At 42.7% G+C, this 20,937-nt stretch overlaps 1 protein-coding gene across 2 annotated transcripts in view; it reads right to left on the bottom strand.

The window, feature by feature from the left end:
- Nucleotides 1–19,113, bottom strand: part of atp13a3 (ATPase 13A3) — a 23,697-nt gene extending 4,584 nt beyond the window's left edge. For both annotated transcript variants that reach the window (XM_042222565.1, XM_042222567.1), the window contains exons 1-27: nt 18,617–19,113; nt 12,848–13,090; nt 12,586–12,656; nt 12,257–12,340; nt 11,982–12,051; nt 11,410–11,544; nt 10,588–10,660; nt 9,645–9,776; nt 9,341–9,523; nt 7,603–7,760; nt 7,081–7,269; nt 6,866–6,927; nt 5,482–5,632; nt 4,909–5,028; nt 4,687–4,704; nt 4,315–4,468; nt 3,825–3,945; nt 3,515–3,639; nt 2,915–3,075; nt 2,378–2,506; nt 2,210–2,289; nt 1,932–1,974; nt 1,731–1,840; nt 1,431–1,527; nt 1,272–1,344; nt 1,002–1,179; nt 38–216 (exon numbers count right to left, since the gene is read on the bottom strand). In XM_042222565.1, coding sequence (XP_042078499.1) covers nt 38–216; nt 1,002–1,179; nt 1,272–1,344; nt 1,431–1,527; nt 1,731–1,840; nt 1,932–1,974; nt 2,210–2,289; nt 2,378–2,506; nt 2,915–3,075; nt 3,515–3,639; nt 3,825–3,945; nt 4,315–4,468; nt 4,687–4,704; nt 4,909–5,028; nt 5,482–5,632; nt 6,866–6,927; nt 7,081–7,269; nt 7,603–7,760; nt 9,341–9,523; nt 9,645–9,776; nt 10,588–10,660; nt 11,410–11,544; nt 11,982–12,051; nt 12,257–12,340; nt 12,586–12,656; nt 12,848–13,090; nt 18,617–19,054 — 3,577 coding nt within the window. In that variant the 5' untranslated portion in view covers nt 19,055–19,113. The remainder of the gene's footprint in view (nt 1–37; nt 217–1,001; nt 1,180–1,271; nt 1,345–1,430; nt 1,528–1,730; nt 1,841–1,931; nt 1,975–2,209; nt 2,290–2,377; nt 2,507–2,914; nt 3,076–3,514; nt 3,640–3,824; nt 3,946–4,314; nt 4,469–4,686; nt 4,705–4,908; nt 5,029–5,481; nt 5,633–6,865; nt 6,928–7,080; nt 7,270–7,602; nt 7,761–9,340; nt 9,524–9,644; nt 9,777–10,587; nt 10,661–11,409; nt 11,545–11,981; nt 12,052–12,256; nt 12,341–12,585; nt 12,657–12,847; nt 13,091–18,616) is intronic.
- Nucleotides 19,114–20,937: the final 1,824 nt, after the last annotated feature.

Below are 20,937 nucleotides of genomic sequence, written 5' to 3'. Positions count from 1 at the left end.
CACACACACACACACACGTTAGGGAAAAGTTTCTTACAATTCTTATAGCTCGGCTGCCTGAAAGGTTTGCCTTTGGAGAAAACAATAGCAACAATGAGATACTGGAAGGAAGAGACGTAGAAGAGGCTGGTGTTCTCATAGTTTTGGATGTTGTGCTCGTCCTCTTCCGTCTCATTTTCAAAGTCCATTTCAATGTGTGATGTGAGGTTGCAGACACTGCGTGAAGACAGAGAAGTCATTAAGAGCATTTTCACTCTGTGGTCCTTTTATACTGCATCTGGAAAGTAATCACAGCGCTTCACATGTTCAGAATCTTGTAGCCTTTTCCAAAATGGATTAAATTCATTTTTCAACACAAAAATTATACACACAAATCCCACAGTTACAAAGTAAAAAACGTTACTTGAAATTCGTGCAAATCTGGTCACCTCCCTGACTAAGGCCCTGGTGGTTCAAAGTTCTTCAGTTTATGGATGATGGAGGCCACTGTGCTCACTGGGTCTTCAGTGCTGGAGAAATGTTCCTGTACCCTTCACCAGATCTGTGCCTTGATACAATCCCATCTCAGAGGTCTACAGACAATTCCTTGGACATCCTGGCTTGCTTTGCGCTTTGACACATGGGATCTTATTAATTGACATGTGTGCCTTTCCAAATCATCCCCAATCAACTGAATTCGCCACAAGTGGCCTTCAATCAAGTTGAAGATCATCTCACATGATCAGTGGAAACAATAAGATCAATTCTGAGTGTCACGGGAAAGGCTGTGAATACTTATGCACATGTTATATATTTGTTTCGATTTTTAATACATTTGCAAGAATTTCATTGTGGTGGATTAAATTCTATTGTGTGCAGAATTTAATCCATCATGTAACATATAACATGACAAAATGTGGAACACAATAACATGACAACTTTTAAAACTTATAATGAAACCAAGTTATTATTTGATTTGGGTATTTGTCTGCTACACATTAGAAGTAATAGTCAGTGCTCACTCGGTAAGTGGCGTCCAAACTTTGTACCAGGGCTGCTGTTTGACCCAAAGGAATGTCCAGATCTGGAAACCCAAGCAGATGAGGATCTGGGTCAGCACAGAGAACAGCAGAGGCCCTGAGATCAGACCTGATGGAGGACGACGGGACACCAGCTCTTTCCACGCTGGGTTCAGACTCACTGATAAGGGGCAGAGTGAATAGTGAGGATTATTACATTCAGAACAAATAAACACACATATCGCTTATCCTTGATATTTTAGTTGTACTTACTGGTAAAGACAATGAGGAGGATGATAGCAATGTCGATGAAGAGGAACTGGAAATCGCCAAGGTTACTTAAAATCTAAAAACCAAAAACAACACGGCACAGATGACAAAAATCTGAATTCACTGGATTTCTCATCTAACTAAGCAGGCAGTTTTACGTACAGAGTAGAGGAGAGTGACGCTGATGTACTGGATGATGCTGTAGAGGGCCATAAACTTAAACACACAGAAGGAGGTGATAAGAGCAGCACGGCCCTCCCTGCAAAAACAAAGCAAACTGTGTCTTAACAACATAACTGGGAAAAAAATTGCTCCCGGAACAACAAATTCAACTCCTCAAAACATTTGAATAATAGTGTGACACTGTGTATATTTGCCAGACTGCAAATTCAGCCTATAAGATACTTATTCTTAATACAGTTTTATTCATTTATGGATCAGCATGTAAATAAAAATACAGACCTGATGAGGTTAGGGACACAGGAGATGTTGGGGGTCCTTGAGGTGAAGGGAGATGCTACTGAGGCTTCGAGCTCCGACAGAGAGATCCCACTATGAGCCCTCTTCAAAGCCTGGGTGAGATAAGTTAGCATTATATACATCCTGCTGTCAGATTGTGTCCATTACAGAGAGCTGTTGTCCAAATGATGAAGGTGTACATACCCCACAGTCATTCGCGCCATCGCCACACATTCCAACAAAGTAGCTGCGAGCACATGAGAACAAACAGTAAATCTTTACTCAGTGTAATGCTTTTTAAAGTCATTGCAAGATCAAAGCTACGATGCCACAAACTTTCAGTTTTGACTTAAAAGCTGATTCTGCTGCTCATTAATGAGAAACTGTCCAGCAGCACACGATGGGAATGTTAAATAACAGAATGTTGAAATCTCATTTTTGACAAGTTCAAAGCTACATCCCATATTTGACTAAATACTCACTCGACACCCTGCAGCGTCTCAATCAGCTGGGTTTTCTGGTCAGGTGCCATTCTGGCAAACACTGTGCCGCGCAACACGAGCTATAAAGCAGAGCACACAATCAGGAGTCAGAAACAAAGACGTATTTGATGCAACTTCTGCTCCATTTTCGTTTGAGCAGTTTCTTACCTTTTGAAGCATATCTGGGAAATGTTCATCGATTACAGCAAATGATTTTCCGTTCATAGCAAAGTGGTAGAGCTCTTGGCTTTTGGGATCATCTATGTGACAGACATCCTCCAGGCTTATGTTCACTTCCTGTTCCAAAGTATGAGAAATTTTAAGAAATGCATCGAGATTTAAAAAAAACAAAAACAGGAACATTCAATAATTACTAAAACCAAGTCTTTGAACTGTTTTAACAATCAACAAAGACATCTTTATATTATTTAACAAAGGTTCTGAACCCACACAGAAATTCACTATTGAATGTTAAAATCTGCTGCATTTTATCTAATCAATAAATAACTTCTATAACTTGTAATTGATGTTAATCAAATAGCAGGTAATGGTTTTTGGATGATCTGATCACACACCTTTGTTTTGTAGTTGATCTGCTGAAAACCTTTACATTTCCTTTAGTAGACAAGATACTGCTCAATTTATATGTGACATTACGAGCTGTGTTTAGCTGAAGTATGTTCTGCTGCCTGTGTGTTGATTCACCTGAAGTCGGGATGCACTGCGAGGTTTGTCAGCGTATCTCCAGGTGATCTTGGCGGCTTGTCCATCGTGTGGAGGGAGGGCATCGGCAATTATGACTGTGTCCTGGGGAGGGATCATTCCGCAGTCGCGGGCCACAGAGATGGCCGTCAGCATGTTGTCACCTGCAAAGTGATTACGATATTAATTTTGCTATAACATCCCACAATTCAGTCATTTGCTTGTCATGTTTTCATCTTCAGCCTTGGGTTATAAATAAGTTACCCAAGGGTTTGCTTGGCTGTGACTGATGATGAATGATGAAATACAAGCTCAGTGTCACCTCACCCTAAGTGACACCACAGTAGAGTTTTGGGGGCTAATGGAGATGGATGAGCTTGCAAAAAACAGGTTAAAAGTGAGCCAGAGTACGTGCAAACCATGGATCAATTGTGAAACAATCAATTCTTTTTAAGGCTCAAAGTTGAATTTGATTCACAGCCAACTACAGTGAGTCTAGACAGGAACAGCTGGTTAAAGTATACACGCAGAGTAAACTATTGCTGGCATACCTGTGACCTCTCATTTGTTATGCAATGATGGAAAATACCAGCATGTTCTCACCAGTAACCATGACTGTGCGAATGTTGGCTTGATGAAGGTCCTGCAGCACCCCTGGAGTTTCTGGCTTCAGCTTGTTCTGCATGATGATGAGACCCAGGAACTCCATGTTTGCTTCTATGTGATCCCTAATTCAACGAAAGACATATGAATGTGTTTGTGTCTAACAAAATCCCCATATTAAACATATACATTTCTTCCCAGTAAATTATCTCTCATTAAAATATTTTTTTGTTCCACACAGAGCCACTTCCCTTTATTTTCTTATTCAGATCACAGAATGCATGTATTACATCACTGCAAAGTACACTACCTGTTGATGTTCTGGACCTTGTGCCAAGTAAGTTTTGATTCGAGCCGCCGATGAGCAAGAGCAATGACTCTGAAACCCTGCTTCGTGTAGCCTTCCAAAACCGCTGCAAAGTTTTCTGGCACTGCAAAGAAATGAATACAATAACAAGAGAGCCGATCAGTGATTCATCAGTAACAAACAGCAAGAAAAGAAGACAGAAACCCAAGAATTATAGATTCACAGTGCAAGCACCAACACTAACAACAACACTAAATACTAATTTTGGAGCAACAAAATCATTATCTTGAAGTATGCTCAATCATCCAGGGAAGAAAGTCCCAAAAAGTTGATTCTGCTCATCAGAAAACAGTTTCCAGATGAACAGAATCTACTTTTGGGACAAAATCATGGATATACCAGGTCAAAGATACATTTGTAGAAAAATGTATAAAAGAAAAAAGAAAACAAATTGTAAGACAACATGCACATCTCTACATTTTGGACACCTCACCCGTCTCTCTTCTGCAGAGACTAGTCACAACCTCTGGTGCACCTTTCATGTAGGCATCCATACGTTTCTCCCCGAGGAGACGAGCTACTACACTCATTCTCTGGAGCGCTGAAGAAAAAGGGAACTGGCGCACAATACCAATCTCATAGGCTGCCTGCATATGTAAAGACAAACAAAATAAAATTATTTGTTTATTAGAAAGAGAAAGATGAAATGCTAAAATCGAGTTAAAAGTATACCAGTTATACAAAAAGGCACTATAGAAATGAATGAAACACAAATACTCACATTACCAAATTACTCTTTTTAAAAATAAAATGAAATGAACAGTTAACTTTGACAGGCATGAAAAGAAATACAACTACTACTTACCGAGAGCTCATAGAGTTCCTATAAAAACAAAAACACACAACAACAAATAAACCAGTCATTAAGAGTAAAAATACACTGTTCTTTTTAATGTTATAATAACATGGACACACACAAAAAAAATGCACGTTTAGATGCTGGACAGATATATTCATATAATTTTATACTTTTTCTAGACTCTGAAGGCCTGTGGTGTCCTGCTAACAACCGGGTTGCTGTACATACCATGTCCTGCTCTGGTGTTACAGCAGGCTCCGGGGGCAACAGCTGCTTAGGCGGTCGAACGACAGTGGGCATGATACGATTATGAAGAGACGTTTCCTCCTCGGTAGCCTCTTCCAGGATCTGGGCAGGTAAATATAAGTAAATGTTTACATTTCATACCAAGAAGCTTTTTAGATGTGCAACATTAAGACATTGAAATAATGCTTGCATGTCGTTTAGGCAGAGGTAACATTTACTTTGAATTATCTTATCCAGACATGCCAAAGACAGACTAAAAATCAGAACAGCGCAGCTTTTGTATATAATCTAAAACTCGTACACTAGATTAGTACAAAAGAAGAGGACCTTTCTAATCTCGAGCCATCAACATGATTGGAATCATGCAGATGTTTTTGTGGCAGGTTATAAAGCAATAATGCGTTAATGCCCAGTTTAGCTAAATTGTATCCAGCCTAAATACTGACAGAAGGGAGAATAAAGGGGACACTGCATCACAAAATGGATTCATGAGTCTCATAACTCTAGCCTGCCCTTACAGACATTTAGCTCATGGATAGATACAGATGAACTCACCCAGCCTGTAGCCTCAAACATTTTGAGGTCCAGCGGGTCCCCAGACAGCTGGCCTTCTATTTTGGTAAGTGAGTGGCATGTGGCCATGCAAGCCACAAACTGGGACTTGACAAGATTTTCCTTGTAGGCATTTTCTTCTGACAGGTGGAAGCTGGAGAAGCAGAAGAAGTGGGCGGTGAAGAGAGATTAAATTATACTCCTTTAACTACATTGTGGGAGTCATAAGAAATTGGGATGATCTGATATCGTCGTGTTGGTGTTGTTCCCACATCATCATAATAAATGTTGTTCCAGGTTCAACATTGCACGTGACCAATCACCTTCTTGTGACATAACACTTCTGCAAGCCAAGCGATTCGTTCAATTATGAAATTCCAATGTTGCAAGAACAATATGTATAATGCTTACCGTTCATTAAAGAACAGCATCCTGAAATGCAAAGAATTCAAATCGCTGGGTCGCCGGACAGAGGTGGTTTCTCGCAAGTTAAGTACTTTTCTTTTTACGGCGTTTTTTTTCCGAAGTCGCAACAGTATGACGTCACAACAATGTGATTGGTCACTTGCAATGTTGAACCTGGAGCAACATTTATTATGATGATGTGGGAACAACACCAACACGAGGATATCTGATCGTGCAAGAAATTGATTGAGAAATGAGCATTTGCAAGATGAAAACTTTTAATCTATCTGGTAAATAAATGATTAGGCCTTTAAAATTCAGAGCTATTACAATTCAGTTTTCTAATGATAACCTTAGTACTAGAAAGAAGACATATCATCCAGCCACTGCTTATTACAATACATGATCAGTTTTAGGCATCACTGGGAATCTCAGAGACAAGCAGATTTCTTGGTTTCTGCTCGTATCCAAATTTCTTCTGAGCTGTTTGAAACAACCATGACAGGAACAACACATCCGAGTTGATTAAAAGACTAGTAAATGTCTATGTAATTTAATGTTAACACCCCAGATCCTCAGTGTAATTTGTGCATTTACAGCAACTGTGTCAAACATAAGGTCTGGGAGCCAGAATCAGCCCAGCAAAGACTCCACTCCAGCCCACTGGAAATCTTTGAAAAATGAAATGAAAACTTTATATTTTGTAGTTACTGAATTGTACACATTTATCAGAGTTTTACTGTTCTGACCCATTTAAGATCAAAGTGGGCAGCATGTGGCCCACAATGTAAAATGAGTCTGATATCTCTGATTTAGAGGGATATGAAATGTTACACAGATACACTCCAGTATATTCTAAGCTCTTTTTAACAGTTTATCAGTGGCTGAAGTAAATGACACCTTCAGATTTTTAGTTTCTTCAGGCTACAACATGCAGTAAAATAGGCTCACGTTTACTAATTTAGGGCACAGAGCATCTTACCTGCCATTCTCAACCCTCTGGACTCCCCACAGGTCTAACCCATCTTCTGTCAGAGTTCCAGTCTTTAAAGATAAAAGATAATGAAATTCAACTGAATCAACACGGGGTGATCTTTGCTACCAGTTGCTTCTACATATGACATGGCACTAAAATTCTACAGAGTGACTTAAGCACCGTCTTTTACAACTGATAATCTGAATAAATTAGAGACTCACTTTGTCAAAGCACACCAGATTGATCTGGCCGCAGATATTAATTCTCTGTGGGCTGATGCAGAAAATGCCAATACGTTTTAGGCGTCGCTGTGCATACACAATGCCAGCTGTCATAGCGGCTGGCAGCGCTGGTGGTACTGTTATGGTGACAATGTCCAGGGACTCAATGATGATGGTCTTAGCTGGCACCTAACAAACAAACAAAAAACTGCAGATGTTTGCATGTTTGATAACCCTGATTCTCGACAACTCACAAAGAGCCCATGTTCTTCAGTGCTAAGAGATACACAAATGTATGAGAAGACTGTCAGTTTTCTGGAGAACAAAATATTTGTTTCTACTGGCCACAGAGGATGACTCACTCTTAGAACAGCTGCCTCAGGCATTTCAACCAACCCTATTAAATTGTATTGCATTAAAAAGGGAAACCATCTGAAAACGTAATCATCTTACAAGATTTTTTGGAGAAAAAGAAAAACTGAAAGAGGAGACCGATCATTCTCCTTTAACTTTCTGCATTACCTCGTTCATGATACTGAGTACAATGGAGTAAACAAAGCCGATTCCAGCCACAGCCACCAGACACAACAGGAAGAGGTAGGCATCGCGGTACAGCTTGAAGTCGGTGGGTTTGGGATAAAGGATGGAGCGCACCAGCTGGCCTTTAGCTGTGCTGAAACCTGAGTGAAGAAAAGGAATTTTTGGTCATTTTTAAGTCTTAGGCCCTTTCTCAATTCTCAAGTACGCGAGTCCGTGCTCGCGTTCTCGGCGAGTCCGGACTTGCCGAGAATGCGAGCACGGACTCGCGATTTGTACAACTGGAACACCAGCGTGCTTGATGATGTCACAGGTCCGGAGTTTTTACTGCCGTCCCCTCTTAATGTGAGTAATATGTTATGAAGCTTAACTTTAATCACAGCCAAACCGGTTTACTCGGGAACAAATAAAACACTGAAATAAACCAAACATTAACATTTAGAAGTGAACGAAGTGACTTATATATCATGTTTAACCTCAGTAGCGAAATCTCTATTAATAAAAATAGTGTACATGTGTGCCTTAATAAAAACAAGCAGGTGAGATGTTAGAATGCTTTTATTTTTATTTTAGTGGACACTCAATACAATAGACAGCTGCTGGGGTTTGTTTAACCTGAGTAGCGAAAAGACCGCGGGGGGGTTGAAAACGATGTGCCGGGAGTCCGCTGTTCTCGCCGGCTCTAGTGATCCTCGACCTCGCGGCCTGCTATGGAGCTGGCGGGTCACAGACGTCTCCGAAAACGTCGGAGCACGTTTGGAAATATATGATATCCTGATAAATCGAGCAAATATTAGAAGTTCACACAGCTACATTCTCGCTTGAAAATAACTTAAAAGTTTATTTTGTGACCCAGAAAGAGTAATATTTAAAAGTTTTTAGCCGCGCTCGTCCGCCATTGCTGCGTTTTGGACGAAATGCATTCTGGGATATTTAGCTGTACCAAGTCCACACAAGTCACCACCGATGCATGCGCGATAAAACGGGCGGAGCGAGAACACATCCGGGAATTTTTCGCGTTCTCGGCTTGATGCGTACTTTGAATTGGAACAGTACTTGCTCTCCGACTGATGACGTATCACGAGTACACGAGAACGCAAGTACGCATATTGAGACAGGCCCTTACTTTCTTTCATTCTGTCATTTGAACTGAGGCAAAATGTTCTGACCAAACAGACTTTTATAGATCAAACAGCAAGCTTGTTGTTCTAAATTGACAAACCATTTTATTCCAGCCAACTTTATCAAGCTCCCACTTTGCAGTAAAGTAAAGGATTTCATTAGAGACTATGTCACTAACTTAAACATATGGTAAATGGTAAATGTCCTGTATTTGTATAGTGCTTTACTTAGTCCCTATGGACCCCAAAGCGCTTTACACTACATTCAGTCATCCACCCATTCACACACTGGTGATTGCAGCTACATTGTAGCCACAGCTGCCCTGGGGCGCACTGACAAAGGCGAGGCTGCCGGACACTGGCGCCACCAGTAGGCAACGGGTGAAGTGTCTTGCCCAAGGACACAACGACCGAGACTGTCGGAGCTCGAACCAGCAACCTTCCGATTACAAGACGAACTGCCAACTCTTGAGCCACGATCGCTCCATATAGGCCAAATCTCACTGTTATACTGTAACAGTACCCCATTTCATTTTAAAAGATCTGGATTATTACAATCACATTAATCATTAAAGCACTTGAATCCAGACCCCCAAACTAACCTGTGCGCACCACTACAGCCTTGACCAGTTCGCCTGTGTAGAAGCGGGTCTGGATGACATTGGTGCCACAGAAGAGTGTGTGTCTCTTATGCTCCTCTGTGTTGTAGGCACTACCAGCCTCCTCCCCCCTGTCCCCTGGCACTGGGTTTGGGAGGTTGGTCTTTGTCACTGGAACGCTCTCACCTAATGAGGATTAAAAGACATTAGCACTGCGTCCAGAAATACATAAGAGGAAAACCAGACTGGAACTTGCAAAGAAATAAAATTTGAAGAAACAAGTCTTTACATGCGCTTCTCTACCAACCTGTAAGCATGCTTTCATTGACGATACAGGTGCCACTGACCAACACGGCGTCGCATGGCATGATGGTCCCGTTGCTGGGGATGACTATCACGTCACCGGGCACCAGATCAGTAGACAAAATTTCCTCGATATCTGCCAGGAAATATGTGGTAGAAACAAAGTGAGTGAATGTGTGCAATCAGATACAGACATCATACCTAAAACAGGAGAGGTGAGAAATGTATTCCAAGTGTAGACAGTGGACATGAAAGGCAACAGGGATGAGGAGATTGTAATAAACCCAAGGCAGACCCGACCACTCGCTCATTCTTTTCAACATATTGTTGTCGTCCTTTACAGACACACACAACAACAACAGTCAGTCAGCACAGAGTTGCAGATGCCGTGCAGGTGTGTCCGCCTCCCCTGCAGCAGCACTGGCAGCAGCCCCGCCACAGAGATATTTTGTGTTTAAGAGCCTCATAGTCTTGTTCAGCACTTCTCTCATTAATAATGCCTCTCTACGCAGCAGTGGAAAAAGCTGAGGCATCATAAGTAGTACCTTACAGCTTATGTGCCCCCACAGCTATGTCTGACAACTCTAAACCCAAATTCAACCACCCTCCTTTGGACAACTAATGACATGCATTTTGAGATGGTGATGGTATTGTCATCACTTCTGCAAACACAAACAGAACCTTTTGTGCAGAATAACAGACCAAACTGTCCATCCTTATTGTCATATAGACTCTAACGTTGCAGTGTTTCACAGCAGAGGACATTTAGAGGGCAGCCAGTGCAGGGTCTGGCTCGGCATAAATGCAGAAAAATCCCTGTTGTCAGATTTGGATTGGAAATCCCTTTTTGAAAGTAGCTGAATATAGAATACCTGATGCATTTTTCCTATGAAAATACTTTTTGAATCTCAAACAAAAGATAAAATCAAAGAAAAAGTTTTACAAACCATTATTGGCTCGGCATACGGACACACGAACAATACTGTGAGCTGCCACCATGTCATGAAGCATGACGTATTGCTGGAGAAAGAGAAGAAAAATAACAATGATTAAAAAACCTTTTTAATTCCCATGAACATCTGTGAATTGCAAGGATGTTTTCATTTGAGTTAGTCAACCATGAGCCAGTAAACCACGTGCATGCGTTGGCCTGAAAACGCTAGATTAGATACTCAGTTTAGTCACTGGTATAAATCATAATGGTAGAAGGAAATAAGAAGGGAAAAAGGTCTTCAACAGGCAGTCGTCTGATTCTGTGGTACTTAATGTAATGTTCCATATAAATGAGTCAGCCTTTGAAGACGTTTATCTGAGACTGAAAACATAAACAATAGTGGGAACGCCATCAGGCAAAAACACAGCTGGACAAACCGGGCTTAGGCCCCATTGCTAATGAGGTGGGAAAAAAGCAAAAGCTAAGTAAGCCGTCATCATTGTGTTTTGACATAATGATACAATAAGTAAATCTAAGGACACGTTATCAGTGGCTGATATGACATAAATACTTGAATAGTTTAAGTTATTCCAAGGATGCTGAAGATTTTCAAAACAAGTGTTTATATTAGAAAAAAAGAATCAACCTGTTTCTTCTTTCACACATTTGCTGATTAATTCTGTATTAATAGATCTCTGTGCTAAAATTTAGCTTCATTAAACAAAATCTAAGTATTACAGAAAAACAAAGTGAACTAATTTTCAATCCACTGACTTTAAATTGCTCCTGACAGAAATACGAGTTCAATTCAATCTCACGATGTTGTAGAGCTCACCTTTTTGATGGTGTACAAAGAGGTAGCTATGGATATGACCGACATTAAAACAATGGCCGCAGCATAGTAGTAATACTCATCGGCACTCCACAGGATCACACTGAAGAGTTGGAAGATGTAGAAAGGGTTGAGGACCTGCAGAAGGATTTAGAGAGGAATCGGTATGGCAAGCAAAGAGGTCAAATAAAATAAAACAAAGAGAGAAAACCAGAGAGAGATCCAGAAATCACAAGAAAACAGAAATATTTGAAAATGTTGAACCAGTACAATTTCCTTAAATAAAAAAAAAAAGAAAAGAAAAATTTTAAACACCGTTTCATTCATCATACGCTGAAATGATTAACAACCTACTTCAGCGAATCACATTAACATGAAAAAGTAGCAAGACAGCAGTACATAAGCACGACTCTGTTCTGACAGAAGAAAAGGATTTCTGTTCTCAAATTATTATGCGTGTGCCACACAATAAACTAATTCACTAATATTTGGTGCAAGGTGTCAATAAACCCACAAGATGAAAAGATGTCTCACACAAATTCATGCTGCATACAGAACCTCAAACTTTGCTTTACCTCTTTGATAAGCAGCTTGAAAACAGAAGGCACTTTCACTGCAATTTCATTCACTCCGAAGAACAGTCTCCTAAAAGACAGGAAGAAAAATTGTATTTAGTTTGTGTGTAAATACCAAAGACTGTGGATATTCCTCCTCCACTGTTCAGTAACTCCAGTTACAATATCAGGGCTTATAGTTTTTAACCCCAACAACTGAACAACAACAACAACAACTCCTTGCACCTACAGTGCCGTACAAACTTGAGTGACTTTGTCTTTTGATTGAATGTTACCTGTACTCCTGCTGGTTCATAGTCAGGCCTGTGCTGTGCTCCGAGTGGAGGGTGGAGCAGCTGACCTGCAGATCCTCCAGGCCACTGTAATAGGAACATTGGAGGAGATACTTTAATTCCACATAACCGCAACAGCAAAAGCAAAACAAGCATGCAAGTTGCTATAAAATGAAAATCTTCTCCCCCTCAAGTATTTTTTGTTAGTCAACATACAGAGCAAGAGACATATATTTACTTGTCATTACTGCTGTGTGCAACCTTTGAAGAGTTTACTTAAGAGGATTCTGCAGTGAAAATTAAAAGTTATATAGTTATAAAAGAATGCTTACGTTAAAACCTCAAAGTTCTGCTTCTCGTCGTTCCAATAATACTTTGTGCTATGAAAGGTAAAGTAGCGAATCTGAGGGGAAAAAAGAGCAAAGGGACCAAAATAAGAGACAGATTTATTTGGCAAAAGTAATCATATTTGTATTGTTGTCCATAAAACAACCCTTCTATGAACTTTGAAAAACGACAGTCACATTCATTTATGTGCTTTATGCATTTCCAGTTTATACTACAGATTTATGTTGAGACAAGTGTTGTGCCTACCTGCATGGGCTGGTAGTCTGCAAATTTCCTGATGAGCTCCTGAGCAGGGCTGCCATCGGAGGGATAAATGGTGTGTCCGTTGGCCTGAGGTGGGGAAGCAGAGGAGGAGAAGGGGTAGGAGATGGAGGAAGGAGAGGAAGGGGAGGAGGGGGAGGTGGTCTGGGTCTCCAGGCTGTGGAAGGGGTTTCTCCCTGGGGCAAGCATCACTCGCACCCTGGCCAGGAACCAGCGCCGGAACTCATCCTAAACCACCCAAACAAAGTTAATCTAGTGAATTTCTGAGAAGCTTCATTAAGTAACAACAAATTTCCCCCTATTAAGTGCAACGTTTATGAGGAGGAACAACATTATTCTATATGTCAGTCTCCATTTTTAGTCACTGGTAAGTGGGGTGAGAGCTCATAACTATATTTCCATTAATATAACGGAAAAATACAGATGTACAGAAATTTTTTATTAAAATAATAATAATAATAATAATAATAATAATTAAAGCTGCAAGCAGCGTTATGAGGGCCCTCGCACCCCGGCGCGTCGAGCCACGCCCAACACCTAAACCAGCACGTCCGATCTGATGTCACATTGATGGAATTCATGCATTTAACCACCAGCTAACATTTCATCTCATTCAATTCATGATTATAGTCGTCCCACTAGGTGGCGCTCTAACCATTACTGACAAATGGCATAACAAACATTTCCGAGCTCGAGTCTCATCATGCCTGCGACCTTTGGGAGAGATTGGACATTGTGTTTTTGAGTGACAGCAGATTACTGCTTTTTGGCGAGTGATTGAAACTCCACGTGCCGCATGACCACCCCGTTTCCCTGAACGTAAAAAGCTTCGCAATTTAACATCACAAAGGTCTTTAGATTCCACACACAGGAGATCGTCAATCTGATGAAATCCCTTGGAGGAGTTCGTCAAAGACGGTGCCTGAAAAGAGGGGAAAATGTCGCCAAAATTACACATTAATTTTAAAATGGCTGACTTCCTGTTGGATTTGGGATATTGCTCCAAGAGACTTTTTTGTACATCTTGATATCTCCTATAAGCTTACCAGGTTTCAGACTCATACATAAAACACAGAGCAGGGGCTGATGTTTTGAAATTTTGTAGGGGGCGCTGTGGAGCCATTTTGCACTATTCAATGAAAATGATCACATAACAACAAAGCCTTCATCACATTGGAGGTGTGGCCAAATTTCAAGACTTTTTAAACTTTCCAAGCCCCTCAAAAGCCACTTCATTTTCATGGTGAACGCGTTGCCACCAGGGTGCGCCGTTCAGTTTAAAGTCACAATTTTTGCACTGAAGCATCACGAGGGACTGATGGTGATATTCACCGCTTTTGAGGTGGCCACGATGAACCTGTGAAAATCAGTACAACAAAATTAAAGCCATGACATTTCCTGTTGCCACTAGGTGGCGCTGTCGTATTCCCGACAATGGGCACATCAATCTGTTCAGGGCGGGTCTGACATCACTGCCTGTAAAGCCTGGTACTGATCAGACTGGGATTTCATTGAGTTATACTAATTTGTTTCTTCATGGCGATGACATCAAAGTTCGCCATGCTGCTGGGTCACACCCTTTCGCGAAAATCACAGTTTTCACTGTAACCCAAGACCAACTCCTTAAGGCTTTCCTGGAGAAATTTGAGGCTGCAGATGTCACCCATCACTATACTGTACCCCAAGTGTAAGATAAGATAAGATAAGATAACCTTTATTAGTCCCACACGTGGGAAATTTGTTTTGTCACAGCAGGAAGTGGACAGTGCAAAAGTTATGAGGCAAAAATTAGAATACAATAAGAATAAATACAGTACACAACTGTACAGAATAGAATAAAATACTATATACAGTAGAATAACAATAAAATAAATATACAATAAGATAAAAATAGAATACAAATACAAATACTATATACAACTGAGTAAAAATACAACGATGACAGAAAGGATTATTGCACTTAGTATTATTGCATATGTATGGATGTGTGTGTTTGATCAGTTAAAGTTGTCCACAGCCTCAATGTCCATACCTTGGATGTTCAGTGGTTGAAGTGGAGAATGCTTGTGCCTGCGGAAGTCTACCACCAGTTCCTTGGTTTTACTGGCGTTGATCTGGAGGTAGTTCAGCTGGCACCAGTCCACAAAGTCTTGGGTCAGTCCTCTGTACTCCTTGTCGTCCCCATCAGTGATGAGGCCGACTATTGCAGAGTCATCAGAGAACTTCTGCAGGAAGCACTGGGTGGAGTTGTGGGAGAAGTCTGCAGTGTAGATGGTGAAGAGGAACGGAGCCAGAACCGTTCCCTGTGGGGCCCCCGTACTGCAGACGACCCTGTCCGACACACAGCCCTGAGTTCCTCACATACTGTGGTCGGTCGGTGAGGTAGTCCAGAAATCCAGGCAGTGAGGTGATGGTCCACTCCTGAGTTCACCAGCTTGTCCTTTAGACCGTAGGGAAGAATGGTGTTGAAGGCACTGGAGAAATCAAAGAACATCATTCTCACAGTGCTCTCCAGCGGTCTCCAGGTGAAGCGAGGGAACGATGTAGGAGGTGATGACGGCATCATCCGCTCCAATGCCAGGTGGTAGGCAAACTGAAGTGGGTCCAGTGATGAGCTCTTTAGGCGCCGAAGCTGAGCCAGGACCAGACCGCTCCAGGGTCTTCATCAGGTGGGATGTCAGAGCCACCGGCCTGTAGCTGTTGAGGTCCTTTGGGGTGTGAAGTCTTTGGCACTGGTACAACACAGGAGGTTTTCCAGAGCTGTGGGACTCTCCCAGCCTCAGGCTCAGGTTGAAGAGGTGCTCCATCACCCCACACAGTTGGTCGCGCAGGACCTGAAGACCCTCAGAGCTGATGCCATCTGGACCCGCTAGCCTTCTTGCCATTAATCCTCTCCAGTTCCTCCTAACCTGGGTGGTTGAGAGAGACAGGCTGGAGCCTTGTGTTGAGTGTGTATTGGATGCTGTTGTTGGGGGTGGGGAGGAGTGAGCAGGGTGAATAGAGGAGGTGTGAAGTGTCTGAGGTGTCAGAGGTGGAACAGCAGCAGTGGGGGTGGGTGAGTCTGCAGCCGATGTTGCAGACTGCCTCATGGCTGAATCAAATCTGTTGAAGAAATGATTCAGTTCATTCGCCCACCTCACATCCCTCCCAGGCAGAGAGTTCTGCTGTTTGTGGCCCGAGATGGTTCTGAGGCCTCTCCAGACTTCACCAACGTTGTTTTGTTGAAGCTGGTTCTCCATCTTCTGCCTGTAACTGTCCTTCCCATTCCTTATCAGTCCCCTCAGTTCTCTCTGCACCCTTTTCAACTCCTCTTTGTCTCTGGATTTGAAGGCCCTCCTCTTCTGCTTGAGGACAGCTTTAATTTCTGGGGTAATCCAAGGTTTGTTGTTGGAGAAACACCGTACAGTCCTGGTAGGTACGGTGTTATCCACACAGAAGTTTATATAGTCAGTAATGCATGTAGTAAGGCTGTCGATGTCCTCTCCGTGGTCATCACAAATCACCTCCCACACAGTCGACTCAAAACAATCCTTAAGAGCCTCCTCGCTCTCCTCCGACCATCTCTGTACTGTGCGGGTGGCTGGTGGCTCCCTGCGCACTAAGGGCTCATACACAGGGACAAGGTGCACCAGGTTGTGATCAGATCTGCCCAGGGGAGGGAGAGGTGATGAACTGTATGCCTCTTCTGCATTGGCATACAGTAAGTCCAGTGTTTTATTGTCTCTGGTTGGGCAGGTCACATACTGGGTGAAGGTGGGCAGTGTGGAGTCCAGTGAGGCATGATTGAAGTCCCCTGATATTATGAGAAGGGCTCTCGGTGATTGTGTTTGCAGTCTGCTGACCACAGAGTGGAGAGAGTCACAGGCTGCATCCGCGTTGGCCGAGGGGGGGACATACGCTGTTATCGCGATAACATGCGAGAACTCCCGGGGCAGGTAGTACGGACGCATGCTAACGGCTAACAGCTCAATGTCTCTGCTGCAGAGTTGCTCTTTTACAGTGATGTGCCCAGGGTTACACCATCTGTCGTTCACAAAAACTGCCAGTCCCCCTCCTTTCCTCTTACCGCTGTCTCTGGTCCTGTCCGCTCGCAGCAGCTGGAATCCCGGTAGTGTCACGCTTGTGTCCGGAGTTAGCGATGTTAGCCACGACTCCGTTAGCATCATGATGCTACATTGCCGGTACTCCCTCTGTGACCAGGTTAGCGACATGAGCTCATCCATCTTATTGGGCAAAGATCTTACGTTTCCAATAATTACAGAAGGAAGAGATGGTCGATAACGTCTCCTTCTCGGGCGACGGCGCTCCTTCCCAGCACGACACCCCCGTCTTTTCCTCCTCAGCTCGCTGGGAATGTCGGGTCTGTCCGCCGGCAGTACCGCTGCAGGACGCAGCGCTAACAGCTGATCCTTACTGTAAACAAAGGATCTCTGCTCTGGGTCCCCAGACACGGGTGAAAAAAGTAGAAATAAACTGAGAAAAACGACCAGGACTAGCACAAAACGGTAGAACATGGTTGCAGAGTCTAATTACTAATACGTTAGTTATAAAAAAAATTACGAGAAAAAAGATAAGAAAGAAAGAAACTCAGAATGAGCAGAGCTGCTGTAACAGGCTGCCGCACACGGGGGGCGCCGGAAGTGAATACATTTCCTGTTCCCACTAGGTGGCGCTGTCCTTGATGTCAAATGTGACAGTTGAAATATGTTCAGGGGTGGAGGCTCATATGTGTTCACTTTGGTCGTCAGACAATGTATGACAGAATGAGAGGCAATAAGATTTTCATGGCGAGTCATCGAAATTCGCCATGGCGCCACGGCCTCACCGTATTGTGAAAACTCAAAAGCTCCGCAATTTAACATGGCCCAGGTGTGTAGTTGACACTGACCAAAGATGAAGCTTATACGACCAAATCCCAAGGAGGAGTTCGAAAAAGTTCGAGGCATGGAAATGGCAAAATTAGAGCCAAAATGTCACCTTCACGTCCAAATGGCGGACTTCCTGTTGGGTTTGCGTCAATGGGCCCACAGACTTTTTTGTTCGTCTTGGCATGATACACATGTGTGCCAAATTTCATACATGTAGCTCAAACGATGTGGTCGTAGGGCTGCATTTAACAAGGCATAGGTGGCGCTGTAGAGCCATTTCCCAGTGCTCATATGTAAAACCATTAAAATACAAAATTTTTCACCAGACCTGGCATGTGTGCAAAATTTCATGAGTTTTTGAGCATGTTTAGGCCCTCAAAAAGGCCCTTGTTTTGCCTGAATAATAATAAGAAGAAGAAGAAACGGAGCAGATACAATAGGGCCTTCGCACTCTCGGTGCTCGGGCCCGAATAAAAGCAAAGCAAATAAAAAATAATAAACAGCAGCAAGAAAAAGCCCACAACTGTGTTTGCACATATTAAAATTAAATGTTAATTATTATTATTATTATTTACTAGTCTTCAAAATAGTTACTTCTAATTACGTCTTTACCATTTGTTTCATGAATTGGCAACACCAAATAATAAATAAAAAAGAAGCCAAAATTGTTTTAATATGTTTTGATTAGTTTGTTGATAAAATGTTTAATCTCTAAAATCCACCACTTCCTTTCACAATTTCTTGATTAGATTTTTTCCAACCAAATATTAAAAACCCATTTAATACGAAGAAAGAGAGAAAAAAATAGAAAAACTTATTTTCTAAGTAAATAATTTTTCTCTTTTTTGAATAATAATGACTCACTGCTGCTTTACTTGCTACCTACCGTGGAGCGCAGCAACACCACTTGGGCATCACGGGCTGTGGTACGAGTGCAGGTGGACTTGACGCACCATTCTGGCATCCAGTAGAGCACCAGGAGAAGGAAGCCCCCTGTACACAGCACCCCGAGGCCCACCAGGGCCAGCCGCCAACGACACAGACGGTAGCCCTGCAGCTCCTTAACAAAAAAAAAAGAGAAAACAGGAGCACAGTATGGCACGTTAGGTAACACAGTATGTAACTTTCTGGTAGTCCCACAGGAGTTAGCAGTGAAGACAAAGTAAGCGTAGCGGTCATCACTGTAGACTGGACCGCAGGTGGGGTCGAGCAGCGTGAGCTCACTGGGGTTCAGGCTGGGAACAGACTCCAGTTTCACAGCCAGAGTGGTTATGGTACCATTAGGGAAACACTCAGTAAGCGGTGAGAAGAAATTGCAAGCCATCGAGAAGTAACTGATGGGCACATTAGATTCTGGATCCTTCAGGATCACGTTAATTCTGGTCATTTTTTATAGCCTGAAACATTGTTCAAGTTAGTGAAGCAAAAATACCAATCTCCTCCTCTTCCCCCTTGTTGACAATCTTGAGATCCTCCTTCTCCATGCTGCAGAACAGTTTGCCAAGCCCCTTCCTTAGTCACTGCAAACAGATCAGACAAAATGTCAACGGTGAACAGTGCGGGAAACATTTAATGCTGCGCTTACACTGTGCGATTTTTGGCCCATTTTGAGCCGATTTTTGAGTCGTGCATCGTGTAGTATACGTGGGGTAACGAGACGCGATTAACACCTCACGACCGATCATCAATCGCTTGGTCGGGAGGATTTCAAACCTGTTTGAAATCCTCGCGACCGTCGTGAGGGTGTCACCGCAGTTTCTCACACTGCGCACGCGCAAACACAAATGTCAGCGAAAAAGACGGCGCAGCACGGCAGTGCAGCGTGTGATCTGGACACAAGCGATGGAGGCACAACTTGTAGAACTATGGCAAGCTCATCCGAGCCTTTTCGATGTGGCCTCACAAAATTATCACGACCACAACAACCGTGAAAATAGTTGGATCTACATTGCTGCTCAATCACAGCTGCCTGATCAATGTTTTTCATTAGCAATTTAGCAAAGTTGATGGTGGTGGTGTGTCTGTGTGAGTGAAAGACAGAGAGGGAGAGCGACAGAATTTCTGTTATAACCTTCATTTTATGGACGCACAGTGTGAGCACTCAGGTCGCATCAGAGCATCGGGCCGTATAGTGTGAGACCTGCATCGTGACCTATGAACTTCTAACCCCTGCGAGTCAATCGTACAGTTTGAGCAGGAGCTGAATCGCGCGACTGAAAAAATCGCACAGTGTAAGCCCAGCTTAAGCTTCACAGCAGGCTTTGGAACCGAGAGCTCAACAGCACAGTGTCGAAACAAGTCACAAGATAACACCACATTATTTGTTTAAAGATTGATTAATCAAAGCCCTGTAAAGTGCTTAACAATGTCAAATGTCAAAGACAAATGTCAAAAGCAAATTACAACTTTGGAAAGCAAGTTTCTGTCTTTTTAATCAATATTCTTAACGCAATCTTCTTGACTGAAGTGACCAGGGATTTTGTATTTAAGCTCCACGTGGCAGGTCGAATATTGCTTAGGAAGGAAGCTGATTTTCTGCATCATTCACAAGATCAAAAAAACATTTACCAGCACTCAAAGTATGCACTTTAAGCCAAAGAGGTTTGGACCAGTGGAAGTAACGGCAACTACAGGAGGGTTTTAATCTATAACACATATAGTCACACATATAATCTATAGAATATATATTTTTAGCTAGCATATCATACACATGTTATACTCGCTAACCCTGCGAGCATGCTATATATTTAATTTTTAGATTTCTTGAAAGAAATCTCACTTGTGGATTTTTTTCCCCCCAATAAAGTTTGAAGTGACAAATCCTCACCCCCCACCTCCCTCTTCACCCACGACTGCAGACCTGCTGATGGTTCCAACACCATCATTAAGTTTGCAGATGACACCACGGTGATTGGCCTCATCAGTGACAACGATGAGGCCGCCTACAGGGAGGAGGTGGATCGTCTGGCTGAGTGGTGCGACACAAACAACCTGCTGCTTAACACCGAGAAGACCAAGGAGCTCATCGTGGACTACAGGAGGAATGCTGACCCACATCCACCCATCCACATTAAGGGGACGGCTGTGGAGCGTGTGAGCAGCTTCAAGTTCCTGGGAGTCCACATCTCCGAGGATCTCACCTGGACGACCAACTGCTCCAAGCTGGTCAAGAAGGCTCACCAGCGCCTCTTCTTCTTGAGGACTCTG

This window comes from Haplochromis burtoni, unplaced genomic scaffold (genome assembly GCF_018398535.1).
Source record: "Haplochromis burtoni strain Fernald_Lab_line unplaced genomic scaffold, NCSU_Asbu1 Contig_5, whole genome shotgun sequence".
NCBI lineage: Eukaryota > Metazoa > Chordata > Actinopteri > Cichliformes > Cichlidae > Haplochromis > Haplochromis burtoni.
Note: the sequence above shows the minus strand (reverse complement) of the source record. Positions and strands in the feature narration are given on the sequence as shown.